We start from the raw sequence: 16,186 nt of genomic DNA, 5'->3' as shown, positions 1-16,186 counted from the left end.
TTATGTTGCCTCGGAATCTTGGTATGTGGGACACACAGTGGTTAATAACCTGCCTATTTGAAGTTCCCAAAAGCAATGTACGACATTTTGAAGGGAAAAGCATTCTTAGGTTTCATCTTACCACAGGACTGCCTGAAACAACCAAGGACAAAAACCTTGATAAGTGATTCAATCATCCTCCAACAGTGGACAAAACAATCTACCTCTACTATTCATTTTCAGTAAATAGTTATGTTTAAGTATTGCTATGTTTTTCTGCTCATAAACCTCAAGGTCTTCTTTCACAGACAAGTAATATTTGGGGAATGAGGGTTTGGCTACTCGGGTGTTCATCGGCCACATTGCTGCAACCCTAAGTGGGCCTCAACATAGCTTCAATCAGCTGAGATATGTTTTGTTCCTCTGACAGTGTACAAGCAAGGGGAGTGGTGTTCAAGGACTTTTATCTTCCGTCACAAACTTATTTGTCATATCAGGCAGGTTTCATCTACATTCAACACAACGGATGGAGAAAGTCAAACCACCTTTCATCAGTTTGAAATCTCTTGACGAATAACAATGAGGTATAGTGATGGCTTGGTTAAGAATAATCACTTGTTTCATTTTGTTTCTTACTAATTTTCAAATACAAGTTAAGATATTTCCCAAGTGAATTTTTCAACAGGATTTTGTTAATACAACTAATTTGAGCAGGTTATTATGAAATATGTTATTCAGTGAATCAGTATTTCCATTACAGTACACTGTACATGTTGGGTTGGGTATTGTTATGATGTTCTTGCTTACCAGCATTGATAATATAACATCAATGAGAGGATAGTCCCAGAAAACATTGGGTACCCTTTGTGCGAACACCTGGTGTCATCACTGATTTTCAGTGATCCATTCATATATTTTTCACAGCTACATTTGTATTTTGCCTTTTCCCCCCAATGGAATCTGTTTTGTTGGATAATTGAGATTGGATATTCTCTTGCATTGACATTTTATATTTACTAATGATGAAAATATAAAATGTAGAAAATTATTTTTGACTGATGTTATGAGAAATAAATGTCTTCGGAGTAATAAAAAAGTATGTATTGTGATGGTGAAAATGCAACAGGTGCTGTGTTATTACCCCTGTTGTCAGCGTCCCAAGGATATATTGAAAATAAAATAATAATATGCCAGAAACAGTGTACAGTATTATTTGTATATGTATTTATTACATTATTCCATTGTAATAATCAAGTCAGAATTGAGATGGATAACAACCAACTCGAGTAATGGTCCATACTTAGCTGACACATTACTCTCATGTTGACATGAACATTTTATATGTTTCTCATCAAATTTCAGGATATTTTCAGAAAAAGCAATACCTGAATATTCACGACATACACAAAACAACAGAGAAGGGAATATGTAGGATTTGATGTTTTTACAGTCATTATTATGAGGAAATAAAAAGATTTTTCTTATGTCAAACCTTAATATAAGGAAGAAGCATTAACCATACATCATTTTTGTATGTAGTTCCATGTTAAACTTGATGTTGAGCTGTTTTTCAATGTCTAGTTCAAAAATGTAATACTACTTTCATTTTAATAGGTATAAGATTTGATGCCGTGTTTGTAAAAATAATCCAAAGAAAATTCATTTCTTCAATATGACATCCTGAAAATAGCTGCAGATTGATGTCCTTTGTCTTAATGTTAGGAACATTTTATTTTAACAGAATTAGAGAAAGATGATTATGAAATATCATATCAGTATTTCTTCCAAGTAGGCAGTTATGTAATAAACTGCAAGATACCCTTATATGTCTAGACTTACATTTCCGTTGACTTTCTCAGGCCTTAATCAATTTTATTTTTAATTTGATTTGTCTTGTTAATCATGCTGGTGGGGACAATAACTGATATCTTATCATTGTTAATATTTTTCATCTAAAATGTATAATTAGTGGTCTTAACACCCTGAGATGCCTAGTGAGTAGAATTGGCCTTTAGATATTTCTTATTAGTCTATTAAGACAAAGAAATTGAAAATGTCCACAAGAAATCATTGACAAAATTACATTTTCACCCACATTTGCTCTAAACTAATATATTGCATTGTTTTGGGTTTCATATACAGAGTTTTCATGACTTGGAGTATGTCTGACATATTCTATTAGAAATGACATTGTTCTATTCTGTCCTTATTAAATGAATATTTTGCCCACTGTCATTTCGTTTATTTCTAGTCTCAGTAACTACAAGTCCTGCTAATGACCAATCATGATGATGACACTGTACCCTCTTTCTAGAATTTCAGGCCTAATAAACATTTCCCCAATAGTGTCAAAAAATGTAGAAATCGTGAAAATCCATCTGCTAGGCGATCACCTTCAGAGTATATTGGTTTCCACATCTAATTGATGCAAGGGACATAAATGGCCATTTCACATTTTGAAGGATAAAATCATGTCATATATTTCAAAGAAAGCCTTCCAGTCTGCTGGAGTGAGTGACATTTGCAACATATAAAGGCATTTTTATGTGGGGGGAGGACAACAGAAGAGCCTGTATTGAATGTGAGTCGACTTGCTTAGCTTCTCATCATCAATTCATCTTTGATTCACAAGCAAGACATATAGACAATAGGTACAAACATTAACGTACATTCCTCTACAATGGACATAATGAGGAGTGGATTTCCGTGGTGAGTAGAGAACATGTTAGGCGCTAGCGGTAACGTGCATCTGTTTACTGGCCAATTTTCTATAGGTTGTATTCCATATCAGTTATTGATCATATTTTGTCTTGATTAATTAACAGAATTTGTTGAGTATTACATATCTTAAAAATGAATTTGATTTTTGAAGTAATTTCTTTAAACATTTGTGTAAGCATTTTAAATTATTTGTTGTTCTATAAAATTTAATGAAATTGAAGAACTAAATGGTATCGTCAGAGAAAAGAAGCTGAAAATGAAAAAAATAAATTATACAGTACCCTCAACATATACGTTTTGGAATAAGATGTGTGATTTGTCTTATGCTGAACATGAGATATTTCTATTTAAGTTTAGTATGGAACATGTAGGTTTGAAAAATGTCCTAGTATGTAAGATAATTATACAGCATACCATCTGTCAACATGGCAGCAGATTTTCACCCTATGGGGTGGATCATCATTATAAAGTTTTTCATTTCAATTTTTCCACTAGATGAGATTTGCATTGAGCTCAATGATAGGTCCTTTGTAAGCCTGCTCTATACAATACAGGAGGTGATATGTGCCTTAGGCTTCACAATAACTGGGTAGGTGTGATAGATTAACTCTGAGTGCTGTAATTTGGGGATTTTTCCTAGTGGAGTTAATGTTTGCTTTGAGTAAATAAAAAGGTGCAATAAATCAGGCTTGTTCTGGTCAAGTGGCATGTCCTGGGGTGTTTTTTGGTGGGAGCAATGTAGTGGTCACAATGTTGAACTGACCAGAGCAGTGACCACTGATAAGAGAGACGGTTATGTCATATTGTTATCAGCTTGAAGTCATGTGACTGGTCAATGCAGTGATGTTAAAAATATTTCCTATTGTGGAGTGACTTGGGTTAGAGTAGCATCGTACAGCAGTAGCTATTGCATCCTGTCAACTGACGTCTTTTCCGGCCAATAGATGTAGATATATCGCAATCGGCTTTTGATTTCATTCTTAATCAGGGAAAGAAGGTGTCATCTGCTTCGTTTGTTAAACATTCTTCAGTTGTGTTTGGAAAGGTGCTGTTATCTCCTTGTACACCAGAGTGACCACTGGTCAGTTGGTCGAAGCGAGTCAACAGAGCTGTTTCCGTTAAAAACAGTGGTCAGTACCGAGCGGTCAGTTAGGGAATAAAACACGTATTCCACTACTACAAGTGTTGGCCCTGCACCACACAAGAACACCAGCAGAGATAGCCAAGCAGGCAGGAGCCCAGTGGTCAGTCAGTGTGGTATATGCAGCAATAACACCACTGGTGAATACGATGCTATAGTCACTAGCCAGTGGTCAGCTATTGCTCATTATTTATGGCTGTTGGCCGGCTGGGCTGAGCTGGCTGACTGAGGGAGATAGATAGATGGACACAAGGCTGACCACTAGCCTGGACAGCTGATTACAGTCTCTGGACAGGAACACTGGACATTACTCAAACATATTTTTTTGTTCTGGTTGATGATGGAAGGATGGTCAGAGAGCCAAAGCTTGTGGATGACCAGTGGCTAGATTGTGCCATGTAAACAGCCTGGACAGTTCCGTCATTGACCTAGGAAGTTGCAGAAAAACACTGACCACTGTCAAAATGAAGGACATTTTTAGTGACTATAGCAGCAAAGACACATCATGGCATGGGTAAGGATGCATCACGTTACTTTGCAAGTATATGCTGGAGAGAATTCTTGTTGTCCACTCGAGTGAATGGATGGTTCGGTTTAATGTTCATGTTCATACGAGTTTAGTTGAGCTTTTATTTGAGTCAGTGTTTTTAACAGTTGTTTTGATTCCTGGCATGGTTTAAAATGAAATCTTTTCAAGAATTATCTGAATTTATCAAATGTATTTGAATGATGTTCTATTTATTCTGTATTGTTAACATTTTTGCAAAAGTGCAAGACAAATGCAGCTTTATTGACATCTGTTATGACCCCATGGATCAAATCACTGCTATTTTGTTTCCAAGAATATTTTAGTCATAAAAACCAGACATGTAAATTAAAGCATGTAAGCATGTGGGTTTTTTCTGCTAATATAAAACAGAGACCTTTTTTTTTTTTACCGATAGGGTCTCTGAATAAAATAATTAAGAGTGGATGTATGCTTAGTTTTACTAATATATGTGCAGCAAATGAGAATGTTCAAACAATTTATACTTGTGTATTTTCAAATAAGTTATTTGTTACATATCTATTCTGAATGTTATTTAATTTAAATGGTTTTGTTCTTTGGCAGCAGTAGATGTATAGAGGACTCTTATTCTTATTTTTGTATGTTATCATCTAAAACATACCTGATATAGTGTAGTCATGAAATAAATAAACTGTACAGAGTTTCATGCACATAAGACTTGTGGTAAAAATTGCTTCTTACATTTGCACATACATGTATTTTAATGGGTGAGCTGTAAGTTCAACTACAAGTTAGATAAGGCCTGTTTTTGGGTGGGAATAAGCTGAATTCTTTTTATAAAAACATTAAGATTTGTAGAAAATAAACATAGTTTATATGTTTTTTTTCAAGGTTAAAACTGTAAAAGTTGAAGATGAATTTATAGTACAAAAATTAATTTTAATATCATGTCTGACCACACTACCTGACATGTATTATACAGTAACTGATAAAAGATTTTAATATTAGAGATAGAATTCATGAAGACATCCAATTGCTTAATCCTTTTGCATATATAATGTATTATTTGATATGAGTCTATGCATATTACAATTTGATATGGATTTTCTAAGAAAAGCTTATGAAAATCAAATTTATATGATATCTCTATGACAGGTTCTTAATGTATTATCAAAGAGATATTAAATCACCATCAGTACATTCATTATAATCTATTTATGAAGAATTCATATTTTGTGATTTTCTTTTAATGGAAAGAACATTTATAATCATATTGATAAGATGTTTAATTATATTTCCCTTAAAGTTAGCCCTGCTGTTAAATGCACTGGTTTATGATAAAATAAAGACATACAATATTGTTAGATAAGGTTAAAATATGAGAACTCAAAACCCACTTGTCTTCTAAAAAAAACACTTTACATTTTATCAGCAAAACTGCTGTATCTGTTCTTAAACTATGTGAAAATATCAGATGCCTCTCTATTAATCTGTCTGGAAATGAACAAAATGCAGAAAAAAGCATGTTGTAATAAATTACTCTAAATTTCTTATCAACAAAAAGCTGATAAGTCCAGTAATAATTGAAAGGCAATGTAATTATCAATTTCGTAGGATCTAAAAAAATTGCTAGGGAACAAATAGATACATTCTAATTTTTTTTACAGGACTAAATCATGTTATTTTAAGGGTCAACAAATTTATTCTACTTTATTTTATTTTTTCACTTTTCCTCATGACATTCACCCTCAAATCTTTTTATATCAACTAAGATTAATCCTTTCAATCATCCTTTCAAAAGCTATCACAAAAATACACTGTTCAAATATTTAACATCAATTTCTGTGGAATTTGCCACATTATGTCATGTTTGTAAAAAGGCTGAAGAATATTGTGTGAGCCCAGAGTGTTAAAGTGATCACGCTCAAGCCCTTACGTCAGAGGATTAACCCATGGCGAGCTAAGCACATTTCCTCCTCCACTGACAGATGGTATATAACTACACTCCTGTCATCCAGAAAGAATATGATCACTTTTTAGGGGGTTAATTAACATCTGGCCAATTATCTGAGCTGTTGAATGCTGTATCCTCTCTGTGTAGTGATGTAATCAGGTTCTGTGAGTGTTAGTAATTGCATGCTCTCTCAGATTAACTTGGGAAATATTCATAAAGGGATTCCCTCAAGTACCCTGGCAACAAAAGTGCACTTTAACCCTTTGCTGCCAGCAGACATTTGTATGGAAGGTTGTGCATAATTCATCAACCTGCTAAATTCATAACCTTCATGTTCCATTATTTTGATGTTATTATGCGAAGTGTCCGTTGCTTTCTTTGAAGTTGAGTTCTCCATAAACATATAGGGAACATGTGTAGGGGGCTTTGAAGAAAATGAATGAAATTAGTAGGGGGGAAAGTGTTAATGCTGTGAAATAATGTTGCATAATATCTGAGTGAAGAAACCACACTACATTAAGCAAAGTAAACACTAAATTCTGCAAGCTTGTGATAAGTTCAGCTGATGTAAGATTTGATGAGAAGCTAACCTCATGGCTTATTTCTTGTATACAGGTCAGAACTATTTGCTGAAGAAGGAGGGAAAGTGATTGTTTATCTCATTTAATCAGGAAAACATTCACGAAACAGCATTATTTTGCTGTAATGTCATTTCATATTTCATATAAACTTGCAAATGTATGAAAAAAAGATTTATAAGATCTACTTAACAGATTTAATGGATGTGTTTTATCATTTGTTTGTTTTATGGATCAACCATGCAATAAACCTACATTCCAGATTCCGAGAATTCTTTCCATAAACAATCTAAACATTCCTAGCAAGTTGTTTGACTGTAGTTAGCAGGTCGTGGGTTAACTGTCTCTGTAGTATTACATAATCTGTCAGAGAGAAAAATGTGCTGTCAGCTGTGATAGCCATTGGGAGGGAGATAGGGCTGGTTGGATTACATGGGGGAGAGAGGGGGAGGGGGAAACTGAATATTTCATGAGGGGCCTGCATGTCCAGCCATGTAATAACTGACCACCCCTCTTTATAACATTTTGTTTGCTGACAAGCACCTCGTTATACAGAAACTCCAGGCTGCCAGGCTGACTTGATGGAATATCTCATTTATGGAGCTTTTAGGAGAAAGGAATCTTTCTCATCTATATTTGCTTCATTTATGCAGATATATTATGCCTGAATGCATCATTTATGCTGCATAAATACGCAAATAAGGGATAGAAAAATGACCTATAAGACTGCTGATTAATGTTCCTAGTTAAAAGCTCTGCATACAATAGTTCCGATAGCATATATTTTCCAATATCTATTATTTTCTCCCAGAAATATATGAGCATAATTAAAAACGTAGGTTCAAAGTCCAAGTTGTGAAAGCATAACTGAAGACATAGTGTCACTTTGTTCTCATAATATACTTGTCATAGTTGAAATCATGTGGTTGACTTTGTGAATTGCCTGTGTCAATCAAGTTCTACTAGTTAAGAAGACATTGCATAACTCACAACACCAGAGGATTGAAGATGTCCATATTTCTTGACACACAAATGCATTCAATTAAGACAGTGATATGTAGACTCATTAATTAGGGAAAAGCACCACCAGTGGAGACCTTGACATGTACAAGTATATTCATGTTCATGTCACAAGTTGTTTATTGCTGCTGCTGCTTTGATAAAGTGAGTACAACTTGAAAATGAACAGCGGGATGAAATGTCGTTAATTTCCGATGGGGACAAGTGAATCTTCTGACATGTACATCACTGTTGGACTTGACATGCCTAACAGGTTATGTCATCCTTTCTGGTGATGAGTAACTGCCTGTAACAGTCTGATTGATAATAGGGACGAATCTATTTTGAAGAAGGTAACAATCATTCTTCTTCTTCTTAACAATGACACAGATTGTGAATTGTCAGTTATCTAAAATACCAAATCGTTTCTATCTGGTTCAGAGTTGTTATATTGTTCATAACTTGTTAGTCACCTAGAAGTTATATATAGTTTATTGTAGTTGAAAAAAAGAAAATTTTTGTATTTTATTAATAAAAGAAAATGTGAAGAATGAGTTAAGCTTTTAGCAGAGATATCTAAAGATTATGGAAAGAGTTTGTCATTTAACTTAGACATGATCATCATCTGAAAAATGTGAAGAAAATTTAAAGATTCTATATCATGATTTAGAAGAACTAACAGTGGTAATAGTAATTTAAAGACCTAGGCTGTAACCTGTCACTCTAAACGTGTACAACACTGTCACTACAGGGTCTAGGAGATGAGGCATGTCAGCCCCTTGTTTATTTGTGTAAGACGACCCCATTGCGTGTATTAAGTAAATGAATTTCTGTCAGTGGTCCTGCTTTGTCCAAACAACAGTAATGAGAGATGCAGATGATGCCAGTTGCAGATGGTCAGTGCACTGGCTTGATGGATGGCCTGATAATAGGGGGAGGGACACAGAGATAATAGGGGTGCTCCCCCTCCCGGGTTACATCACAGTCCCTGGGGCTCTCTAGGTCTCCCTGGGCTTTGTGTGGAGGTAAAAACCTTGTCTATAGCAACCATCTGTCCCTGATGTCATGTTCAGTCATAGGGTGCTGATTCTCACTACTTTGTCTCAGAGCAGGTGATGGTTTTCCTCAAATAGTTCTACAATACTATTGATGATAGACAGTATAGGTACACGCAATATAACTTTTCTAAATAAGCAAGGACTATATGGTCTGACAAGTAGAAAACCTGGTTTCTGAAATGTTGGATTATTTAGAAGATCAGGAAATCTAAATATATGAAAGTGTACACAGAAACTTACTCCCTCTTCATCAGGTGTAAAAAGATGCTTACGTAAGCTCAAACAGTAGATGTAATTTGCATGTCCTCTTTTTTTCCTCTTATGAATAAGTGTCTGCGATAAAAAAGAAGTGTTGAAACGTAATAGAAATAAATTTTTGAATGATACTTTCACAACAATTTTTTTTACAATAAAAACATTTACAGTAATTAACTCCTTTTACATTTATAAAATCCAATTGGTCCTAATTATCCCATATACAAATCTTGTAACTTCCTTGAATTTGTGAATGGATGCCCAAGATTTATTGGGTGTAACCATCTGTCCCCTGTTGTAAAACTCTCAGTGATAAGGCCAGAGCAGGGACAGTGATTGTGTTAGCTCATTGTTTGGCCAAAGTTACATCACAATAGCTGTAAATGCATAAAAATGACCTGGCCATATGTCATGTTACTCCTAAATAAGATATGAGCGCTGCATAAACTTTAGCCTATGGGTCAGCTTGTGTAGAACACTACAGGTCTTGCTCACACTCTCCCACAGGAATGGGTGCATATGTTGATTTTAACATTTTAACTACAATTACACCGATGTGCCAGAGAGTTGATCATGTATGTATGAGTTTGTGAAAACGTTTTCTTCATGTTTTGTTGATAGATGATAGGAACATCAAAGGCAACATTTTGATTCTATTGGAATATCATTTTTTCTAGGCAGAATTACACCATTAAAGCCTTTAGAAAATGTGTCAATGACATTCTTGTCACAATTGCTAGAGTTATTTATTTCCACCAATGTACATATTCCTTTAGCACCAGAGTAGGACAAAGCATCAAGTTATTCCACAGATGTTCCAGCATATAGTTATGCATGTTAAATACAGTAAAATTATCAGTTGAAAAGTACTAACATGATAAGGCTTGTTTGGTCACGTAGGCCCTATGTTTTAGTCAAGACATGCTCCCAATGTCACAGCTCTAATATTATTTTGCTGTTATTACCATAAATGTCATGAATAATGAGTACTGGCGCTCTCTCGCCACTGGTCACTGTTCTGGCCCATGATTCGTGACCAAAATAACATGAGTCATCCTGTTGACCAAAACATTTGTTCAGTCGATTTTTTCCCCCATAGCTTTTGATAATCTTTCCTTTTTCTTGTTTCATGTTCCTGCTATTCATCCCAAGTATTTCAATAATATGACATATATACCTGTTTCAAATAATAATCCTATTTATTTCAGAGACATTGATAATAAGAATTGATAAACATATACACAAAAAGTGAGAGGATATGATTCACGGAATGTGATATTCAATTAATTTAAAAGAATGCTCATAAATGTGAAGTCCTGTTACAGTTCTGTGAAAGCTTTTCCTGAAAGCTGCTAGGAAAAGGGCTTGTTTAGGTGTAACCACAGAGCACCATGTCACAGACTCAATGTTACGTTAATTGTTTATAATGTGACAAGTCATCATGAGAACTTAACAGGATGTTTAATATTAAAGTGCAGTTTGTGAAATACAAACTTGAAGTAGATCCTGTTTGTCATAAAGTTTTGCGCAGATACTTGGAAAGGGAACATAATATAAAAAAGATAGATACATTAATCAATAAATATATCGATTGAACATCCGTTTCTTTCAAATGTCATGATATATTTCATTAAGGAAGATTATTTTGATATGAATATGCAAGGTAAGTCAGGATGATTAATATATGAATATATCCAATGATTTATTGTCATTAGGGGTGAAATGATATTCTTTATGATAGTCAGTCAAGTTTAATGATTATTAATGTATTTAAGTAGGGAAATATGAAATAAATCTTGAACTAATCATCGTCTAGAGGCCCTAACGACAGCCTGGCGAATGAGGACCCCGGTCCGTCCCAGTATATCTACTTTCCACATGCATGGTCAGTCCGCCATGCTGTAACATAGGATCAGATTTCAAAGCTGACCGCTAACTTTGACCTATGCAAAACAGTATTAATGGTAATGAAGAACCAGAGCTTGCAAATGGAGATATACAGAGTCCAAGTGGGTCCTGTTACTTATGGTGAAATTCCCAGGGCTTGGAGAGGGAGGTTGAAGGATGTACTGGGAGGAGTTATGTAGAAAGGAGGGAGGGGGAAGAGAAAGGGAGATTGGGGGGATACAGCCACAGAGAGAGAAGAGCTTATATAAGTGTGATTGTAAGATTGAATGATACATCTATATTTACATACACATGTCTGTATTGAAAAGTTCTCGGAATCAGGACAAAATAAAGGGATTTAGTGTTTATGTTCAATTTGTATAAATACTCTCATATTTTGACAAAGAACAAGAACAAAGCCTTTTGAAGAGCATCAACCAAGAATCGAATCGGACTGTTACTTCTAAAAATTGAATCAGTTTTGTTTTCTGGTGCCTTTCACTCAAACCAAATCACATACATTATGTAATATCTGTTAAGAACCAACCTGTTATTAAAGTAACAAATTCTCATTAAATTTATCTTTTATTTCTCAAGCGGTTGGTATCATTATAAATTCATTCCCAGTATCTTTTCAGCTTTCAAGGGTAAAAAAAACCTAGCTGCTCTATGAAGCTTCGCGCTCTCTTATCACACTCCTCTCTAACAATCACTTGTTCCGCCACAGGCCCATGGCTTTATTCAAGCTGTTTATTGTGAGATAGGTAAATCCTATAGGCGAACCCTCCAAGTGATCATCTGCTCTATTATGTAGGAATAAAGAAGGTGGGAGGGACTGGGTGATCTTCTAGACAAAAGACATTGCTCTGGAGAGCTTCATGTATGATGTGATATTTACAAGGGATAGTGTTTCAATGTTGCAGCATATGCCTTTATGAAAGGAGATTGAAACTTGAGAAGCTAACTTGCTATAAGGGATCTCATAGGATGAAGTATGGATGAAACAGATACTGATGAGCATGAAAGGGCGAGAAAAGGGAGATCTCGGGAATAACAATGGACTTAGTTGATCTTGATTTATATCATTGGATAAAAATGAATTAATTTTCATATTGATAAACTCCTCATCACTGCTTTGATGAAAAGCTAGTATGTTCTTGATTAAATATTTGATTGTAGGGAGAAAAAGGGAAAAGAATGTTTAAAAAAAGACGTTCATGTTTCTATTTTCAAAACATGTATGGGAATTGTTTAAGGAAATAACACAAATTTACTTTCTTTAAAAATTTAGAGATGGCATTAGCTTATGTTACATCCTTTGATTGACAGGGCCAGCATATTTGAGTCCGAGAATGTCAGTGTGTGTTTAGTATTTAATACACAGTGTATATCATTTTCCAAACACTTCCATACCTGAAAAGACCAAACATTTCTGCTGATAATGAGCTGTGTGACTTTGCTGGTAGTCATTCCATCCCTGAATCAGGGTAGCGAGAGCCAGGGTGTCAGTGACACCTAAAAACAACACCATCAATAGCCAAGATGAATTATTCCTCCATTTCATAAATGATCAGTCTTGCTTATGTATGGACCTTTTCTCCATTCACATCCTCCCCACACCAGCATTCCCATCATTTGTTAAGATATTGCTGGTAATATTACTTATTCACTGTGTATATTGTCACAAAAATGTATTGGTAGGAAGAGTAAGATGAATTATTCATCAGGAGTACATATTATTCTGATTGACAATCAACTGGGGAAACTCATTGCTGTTGACATTCTGTTTGGTTGCATTTATTTGATATAACATCACAAATCTTCACAACATGTTTAATCAAAGATCGAGGATCCATCATGGAAAAATAAGGACCCTGTGAGTAGTATCTATAATTTTTTCAAATTTATTTAATCAAGCTCTTAGACATTGTGTTTCTGATTTAAAAAGGTACAATAAAAAGTTTTAAAAAATGTTTTAATTTGAAAAAGGCATTAAATCGTGCTGTAGAAATTAGTAAGAAAACTGTTGCACATATTAAGATTGTCATTACATTAACAACATAATAATCCTTTATAAACAAATTATGAAGATAAATGGATGATGTATTTTTTCTGATTAAAAGAACTTGACCAGAGTGCAAAAGCACATCACTGTTTATGATAGATTATTCTGCCACAAGCCTGAATGGTATCAAGGAGGTAACACTGTGTCCTGGCAGACAAGGAAAATATCAGGAAAATACTCGTCTTGATCAGGAAATATTCTCCGTATTTTGTTCATGGCACTGCAGCCACTTCCTTCAAATAAGCAGCAGTGTTTCCTGTGATAAAGCTGCAAAAATTGCCATACAAAAATAGCTGAAGTAAATTTGGCAGCTTTCTTAGTATCTTGTACCAAATCAAATTTAAATATGATTTGCATTTGTTTTCTTCATTGTGTGTGAGAGCCTACAGCTGAAAAAGGTGGCAGGAATAGTATCGGAGTGAGTATACAGGTCGTTCTAGCTTCTAAGTGTCCATTGGTCAAGAAAAGCTGCAGCATCAGCCCCAATTTGGTCATGATAAATTAATCATTAGACTTAAATATTCCGCTGATCTAAGTTAGACATCATACGGTGGGATCAGTTTGGATGTTGCGCCTCTCCGATGCTCTCAGTATAAATGCTTTCTTGACTCTCTTCAAACTTTACTGTTCTCCAAAATGTTAACATTTTTTTACTGTTTTCTTATGTTTTGATATTTAAATTAGAAAATTGTCATTGGACATGTTTTTGAAATGAATTATCATTTAAAATGAGTTAAAACTATTCTTCAAGGATCTTGGTATATATTCAGTGATATGATATGATAAGTTCATGTTGACTGGGTTATTATCTGCCAAGATAACGTTGATATATCGGATGATTTTAGTTGTATGTGAGTTCCTGAAGGGCCCCATGCACCCAGTGTTAGCTGTCAACAGTTTTATTGCGAGAATAATTACAGAGATTATTTCTTACGTAAACACTATCACCTCAACACCTATTATTGAAAACTAACTATTCAGAAGGGTCAAGGATGTCTTTAACAGTAAATTTTATCTTGGACATGCTTTTAATCACAGGAATATAGATGCCAGAAATGATTTGTGTGCACTTAGCTGCCCTGCCCTCAGGATAGCCGAGGGAGAGTTTTTATGGTCCTGTTACCTAACACTGGTCATTTCAATGCCTGGGCTTGCAGTGTTATGTGTCTTATCTAGTAAAACATCACCACTTCTGCCCTTTTATGGGCTGTTTATCTCCTGACCAGTTGCTAGCCTAGGGAGTGGTGCCCTTAACGTTATGTAAGCCCTGCATCCTTTGACCACTGGCATTTTCTTGATTGCTTAACCATCTGGCATACCTGTAGGAATAAACTGCTAAAATTTGTGGGATTTGTTTTGCTGAGGAATAATTTCCTGAACAAGTAGAAATATGTGATGGCAACAAGTTTTGTGTATCTGATCTTTATGCATTTGAAATATGCTATTGATAGGATTAAATAAATTAAAGTTCTGTTTGAATATGTATTTTGTGTAAAAAGAAATATTGCGAATTTATTATTGATTTTATTTTCTTAGTGTGTTTCAAACCTTCAACACTTAAATTAAATGAGTTAAGTGAGAGATTGCTAATGGGGAGGAGGCATATTATACCTAGCAAGTCAACACATCAGCATTCAGAACAAACTTAGATGAAATTCAAACAAGATGCTTGAGATGATTAGCTTTACGACATTCCCAGCTATGTCCAATATATCTATTTTCAGGAGCTCTACCAATTGTTATTTGATGGCTTGTGTGCTATTGTCAATGAACTGTCTGACATATTTTGTTGCAATATTTAAATATTCTTGTTAGTGCAGCAGATGTAGATGTTTATGGGTTTTCAATGCTCAGTTGAATGCATGCTTTGAATGACGCTGGTATAAACTGCTCAGTCATAAGACGGCTCCATACTCCTGGGCCACATGTCATGGAGGATGGTTAGCAATATTGTTTTCTTGGTGTGAAAAATTCTTTTGGGATAAAAGGAATACAAAATGGGTGTTGAAAAACCTTCAAAAGAAAATGAAAGGTAAGATGACATATTTCTTCTATCATATGTGTGATAAGGAACATTCAGTATAATGAAAATGACCTGAAATTAAAGAAAAATTGATTGTACAAGTTATACAAATAACACAAATATTATGTACTAAGAGAAATAATCATTTGATATGTTTGAATAGTGGCTTCTTATGAAATATAAAAAAAGTGTTGTTAAAGTCTATGTTGATTCTATTTTTAAGTAATTAAATTCATAGTAACTGAAGCAATAATGCCATCACTCACATTCTAGTCAATTTTATTTTTCTACACACTATATATAATAATTTTAGTGCAGTTCTATTCTGTAAGAGAGTATTGTCTTCCATGAAAGAATCCCTAGTGCAAGGGAGAGAACTCTTGCTTGGCATAGGCCAGAGCTTTCACTGTTACAGATGCGTGAAGGTGACTTTCTTTTTAATGGCAAATAGCTTTCACTCTGGTGATTTTAATCAAAACATTATGACTGTATCATATTTTAATTCTTTGGAAGACAAATTCAAGATCCTCCTAAATATTTCATGAATACAAAATTTAAGCTGAAATTAAATTAAGCTTAACAGCTATCATCCACAAATCGGTAAAATCAGATTAAATGTTTCTTAATTATTTGGTACAGAAAGATAATGTTTATTTCATTACTTTAAACATCGTTAATGATCAATTAAAACAATACGTTTATCAGGTATAACATGACAAAGGATGATCTGTGGTATTTCTGTTTGAAGCTATGTGAGCAGCCAATGCTATAAACATCTAGCAGTTCTCTACAAATTGTACTGTTCTCTAGACTCCTGGGTGCTTCATCTGTGGAATGACTTATTCCTCTCCTTAGGAGGAATAAGGAAAACATTAAAGAAATTTAATTTAGATATCATTTCTCTCCACTACAATGAACCAATCAAAATGTCAGCCTTAAAATTACATTGAACAAAATATCATTAACTATCTCAAGTTCTTGGTTCATGATTGGTGTGCTTGTAAGTTGAACTGTTTAA

At 34.5% G+C, this 16,186-nt stretch overlaps 1 protein-coding gene across 4 annotated transcripts in view; it reads left to right on the top strand.

Annotated features, from left to right (window-relative positions):
* LOC124148239 (RE1-silencing transcription factor-like) overlaps nucleotides 1–16,186 on the top strand; it is a 72,675-nt gene that overhangs the window by 39,640 nt on the left and 16,849 nt on the right. The window contains exon 1 of one of the 4 annotated variants that reach the window (XM_046519254.2): nucleotides 422–563. The exons of 2 other annotated variants lie outside the window; for them this stretch is intronic. In XM_046519254.2, coding sequence (XP_046375210.2) covers nucleotides 559–563 — 5 coding nt within the window. In that variant the 5' untranslated portion in view covers nucleotides 422–558. Of the gene's footprint in view, nucleotides 1–421; nucleotides 564–3,585; nucleotides 4,356–16,186 lie in introns of those variants that run through there. One more of the 4 variants, XM_046519231.2, reaches the window with a different exon arrangement.

The sequence above is a fragment of the Haliotis rufescens genome, unplaced genomic scaffold (genome assembly GCF_023055435.1).
Source record: "Haliotis rufescens isolate VD_foot unplaced genomic scaffold, xgHalRufe1.0.p SCAF_1, whole genome shotgun sequence".
Lineage (NCBI taxonomy): Eukaryota > Metazoa > Mollusca > Gastropoda > Lepetellida > Haliotidae > Haliotis > Haliotis rufescens.
This window is presented reverse-complemented; position numbering and strand designations above follow the sequence as displayed.